At 55.0% G+C, this 4,054-nt stretch overlaps 1 protein-coding gene across 1 annotated transcript in view; it reads left to right on the top strand.

Moving 5' to 3' along the window:
* The first annotated feature begins 292 nt into the window (after positions 1-292).
* The window catches only part of LOC114073195 (protein ERGIC-53-like), a 6,873-nt gene continuing 3,111 nt past the window's right edge, over positions 293-4,054 (top strand). Inside the window, exons 1-9 of the mRNA XM_027910987.1 lie at positions 293-467; positions 1,026-1,180; positions 1,260-1,367; positions 1,576-1,637; positions 1,803-1,902; positions 2,425-2,548; positions 2,826-2,884; positions 3,143-3,275; positions 3,904-4,054. Of these exons, the coding sequence (XP_027766788.1) occupies positions 293-467; positions 1,026-1,180; positions 1,260-1,367; positions 1,576-1,637; positions 1,803-1,902; positions 2,425-2,548; positions 2,826-2,884; positions 3,143-3,275; positions 3,904-4,054 (1,067 nt within the window). The remainder of the gene's footprint in view (positions 468-1,025; positions 1,181-1,259; positions 1,368-1,575; positions 1,638-1,802; positions 1,903-2,424; positions 2,549-2,825; positions 2,885-3,142; positions 3,276-3,903) is intronic.

Consider the following 4,054-nt stretch of genomic DNA (forward strand, 5'->3'; position numbering starts at 1 on the left):
CCTTCAACACCGATCCCTCACAGCGAATCCATCGCGCCGCCCCCTCACACCGATCCCTCACACCGAACCCCTCACACCTAACCCTTCATACCGAACCCCCTCGTACCGAACCCCTTCGTACCGAACCCTTCATACCGAACCTCCAACACCGATCCCTCTCCCCGCCGCCGCTCGCGCCGCCCCCTCACGCCGAACCCCTCGCGCCGCCCCCTCGCGCGCCCGCCCCCCCCCTCTCTCTCGACCAATCAGAGCGCGCCCCGCTGGCCGTGCCCGGCGTCCCGCACGGCCCAAGATGGCGGCGCGGTGCCCTCAGCTCTCCCTCGTCCCGCTCCTGCTCTCCCTCGCCCTGCCGGCCCTCGCCACCCCTCAGGAGGCTCCGCATCGCCGCTTCGAGTACAAGTACAGCTTCAAAGGGCCGCACCTGGTGCAGGCGGATGGCACCGTGCCCTTCTGGGTGCACACGGGCAGTGAGTGGCGCGGCGTGGCGTGGCGTGGGGGGGATCGCTGGGGGTTGGCCCGGCCCGGCCCGGCCCGGCCGGTGCTGAGGTGGCACTGCCGGCTCGCCGGGGAGAAAATCGGAGAAAAGCGCCAAAGAAAAAGCCTTTCTTAGCAAATACAGTTTTGTTGAGCCGTTTGTACATCTGTGCGGGTTGAGGGTTTCTGGTTCTTCTTGTAAATTGTATTGACTTCTTATGGCTTCTCTCATCGGTAAATTCCGCCGTGCTTTCGGGTGTTTTGCTCACTTTTAATTAATTGACGTTGCTTCATTCATAAATGTCAATTCTTTTACTCTGGGCACGAAGGAAATGGTCAATAGATGAGCTTATTTCCCCCCTGCTTTAAATCGATGTCGATTAATGGGAGTGAACGAACACCTTTCTAAATGTTCTTTTACGCTTTGCCCTCTCAAACCTCTCCTCTGAAAAGCTCCTTCCAAACCCCCCCCTCTAGTCGAGCAGCCCCGAAAACTTAAAAGCTTTGTTAATTACGCAGATAACTGATGATGTTTCCTCTCCCTTGTGTAGATGCCATCCCGAGCGCCGATCAGATCCGCATCACCACCTCCCTGAAGAGCCAGAAGGGCTCGGTGTGGACCAAGAACAAGGCGCTCTTCGAGCACTGGGAGGTCGAGGTGACCTTCCGAGTGACGGGGCGAGGCCGCATCGGAGCCGACGGATTGGTACGAACCGCTCCGTCTCGCCCCGAGAAATAATCATTTACGCTCCGAAAATTAATTTACGACTCGTTTTCCTCACCAGGCGGTGTGGTTTACGGAGGAGCAAGGCCTGGAAGGGCCCGTTTTCGGGGCGGCCGACAAGTGGAACGGCGTGGGGGTCTTCTTTGATTCCTTCGACAACGACGGCAAGGTGAGTCGCGATTTACCCGCTGGTGAATTCATCAGTTCACCACCCCCAGGATGGCGTTTTCCTCCCCCTTTCGCTCCTTGGGGGATAAAATCAAATAAATTTTCTCTTTACAAGACTTTTTTCCCCCCCACTGGTTTTTTTTGGGGGGGGCCCGAAATTCCGTAGCAGATGGATCTGTTTATTTACCGTTTTCTCTCTCTCCCCCTAGAAAAACAACCCCGGGGTGATCGTTGTTGGCAACAACGGGAAGCTCCTCTACGACCACCAGAAGTGAGTTTATCGACAGTGTTATTGGGGGGGGAGGGCAGACAGATTTCCCCCCCCCCCTTCCTGCGTCCCGTGGTAAATTGGAAAATTCACCCAACGTTTTCTGTCGGTGTCGATGCTTTTCTGCTGCGGGCTGATGAATCCTGACGTGGTTTTTCGCTCCTCCAGTGACGGCGCCACCCAAGCCCTGGCCACCTGCTTGAGGGATTTCCGGAACAAGCCCTACCCCGTGCGGGTGAAGATAGCCTACTACCAAAAAACGCTGACCGTAAGTGATCCGAAACACCAGAACCATTTACCTCGGAGCCTGAGATCGCCGCAAACTCCGAGGGGGAAATCTGCCACTCCGGGCTTCTCATCTACCAGGAAACAGCAGGGCTTGGAGGGTCGAAGCAGATAGAAAACCGCTGGTGTGAGGGAGTCTTGTTGTAATTTTCAGGTGGCTGTAAATTGCTCCCGGGAAGGAGAGAGAAATACGAGCGCAGGGCTGAGCGGTGACGGCCACAAAACTCATATTTCTGATAGCCAGGGGGGTCAGCCATCGAGCTGTCATTTGGGAGGAGGGTAAACATGCCCGCGCTCAGGGCGGGCGGACCTTGCCCCCGTGTCGTAATCAGCGAGGTTCGCTATCTCGCCATCGACACTTCCCATTCCAAGGTCGCTCCGTTTCGGGACGGGCCTGCTCCCTGACCCCTCCTCATCCTGGGCCTGAATTCTGTGTGCTGATGGATAGAAGATTGAAATTGACCCGCCCCGAGCTGGGTAAATGACCGGCGTTTTGTCGCTGCAGGTGCTGGTCAACAACGGCTTCACCCCGGATAAGGACGATTACGAGCTGTGTGCCAAGGTGGAGGACATGCAGCTGCCAGCCCAGGGCTACTTCGGAGTATCTGCAGCCACGGGGGGACTGGCAGGTGGTAAATGATTCCATCTGTCACCAGGGGGGCCGGCAGGAGAGGTTGGGTGTCGATCCGCTGTAATGATTCCCGGTGATGTCATCAGTGCTCTCCCCTTCCCAATTTACGCTCTGTCCTGGGAGAACTCTGGGAGGAAAATTTTCCCTTCCTCGAAGATCCTTCGTGGGTGGCAAGGGAAGGGTTTGGGATTTGGGATTTGGGGTTTGGGATTTGGGATTTGGGATTTGGGATTTGGGATTCGTGACGTGGCTTTTGTTGGGTTTGTCGATCGCAGATGACCACGACGTGCTGTCCTTCCTGACCTTCCAGCTGACCGAGCCCGGCAAGGAAGCAGTAAGCATTTTTGTAGATAATTACTGATGTGGGGGTGATGGCATCTCCCCTCTTCGGGGATTCTTGCCACCTGTTTGAAGCTGTGACGTCACTGATTGCAGGACAATGAAATTTCCGGGAAATGAAATTGCAGGACGATGAAATTTCAGGACGATGAAATTTCAGGACGATGAAATTTGCGCTGCTTGCTTTTGTTGTTCTAATTAACCAACCTCACACCCCTCTCTCTCTCCCCCCTCCCCTGGCAATATTTTCCAGCCACCAGCAGATGCAGAAATTCCTCCGAAGGACAAGGAGAAGTATCAGGAGGAGTTCGAGCACTTCCAACAAGAGCTGGACAAAAAGAAGGAGGAGTTTCAAAAAGAACACCCCGACGTGCAAGGCCAGCCAGGTGAGTCGTTGCAGGTGGATTTTCAGGTCAAGGGAAACGTCGTTTTCTGTTCCGGGATGATCAGAATCGAGGCCCGATCTTCCCGAGCTCCCGCCCGTCGTTCCTTTTTAATTTACGACTCGTTGATTAATTTACTCGTTTCTGTGCTGACACAGCAAGTTCTTGTGGTTGGGGTTGGGTTGGGAATGAAGCAGGTGGCTGGAAAAGTGGGAATTCGGAGGATCTGGAAGGATTGACTCTGGAAATCTCCCAGCAGCCGCTATTTCCCTCTGCGGGCGGTAAATGAACCGGCGCCGCAATCTACCACCCCAAAACCCGCCCTTTATTTATCACATTTCTTTATTTACCATATTCTTATATTAAATTGGGCCTGTCCTGAAGGCCCTGATGGTTTGATTTTAGGTTTGCAAACGCTGATTACGAACGACAACCCTCACAGCCCTCGGGGTCGTTTGGACTCGGTGACGTCACCGCCACCTCCTTTTGAAAATCTTGCTGCTTTTTTTTTCCCCCTAAAAAGTTATTTAACCATTTTTTGAGGGTGGGGGGGGGGTAAATCAGCTGCCAGGGGAGGCGTTTTGGGGGTGGAGATGCTCCCAAGGGCCGTAAATAGCGTTTCCCTCCCCAGCTGATGATTTCGAGAGCGTGGGCGACCGCGAGCTGCGGCAGATCTTCGAGGGGCAGAACCGCGTGCACCTGGAGATCAAACAGCTCCACAAGCAGCTGGACATGATCCTGGACGAGCAGAGGAGGTACCTGACGGCGGTCAGCGAGGAGAT

Source organism: Empidonax traillii, unplaced genomic scaffold (assembly GCF_003031625.1).
Source record: "Empidonax traillii isolate 1590-97213 ecotype Southwest subspecies unplaced genomic scaffold, ASM303162v1 scaffold5652:size7564, whole genome shotgun sequence".
Taxonomy (NCBI): Eukaryota; Metazoa; Chordata; class Aves; order Passeriformes; family Tyrannidae; genus Empidonax; species Empidonax traillii.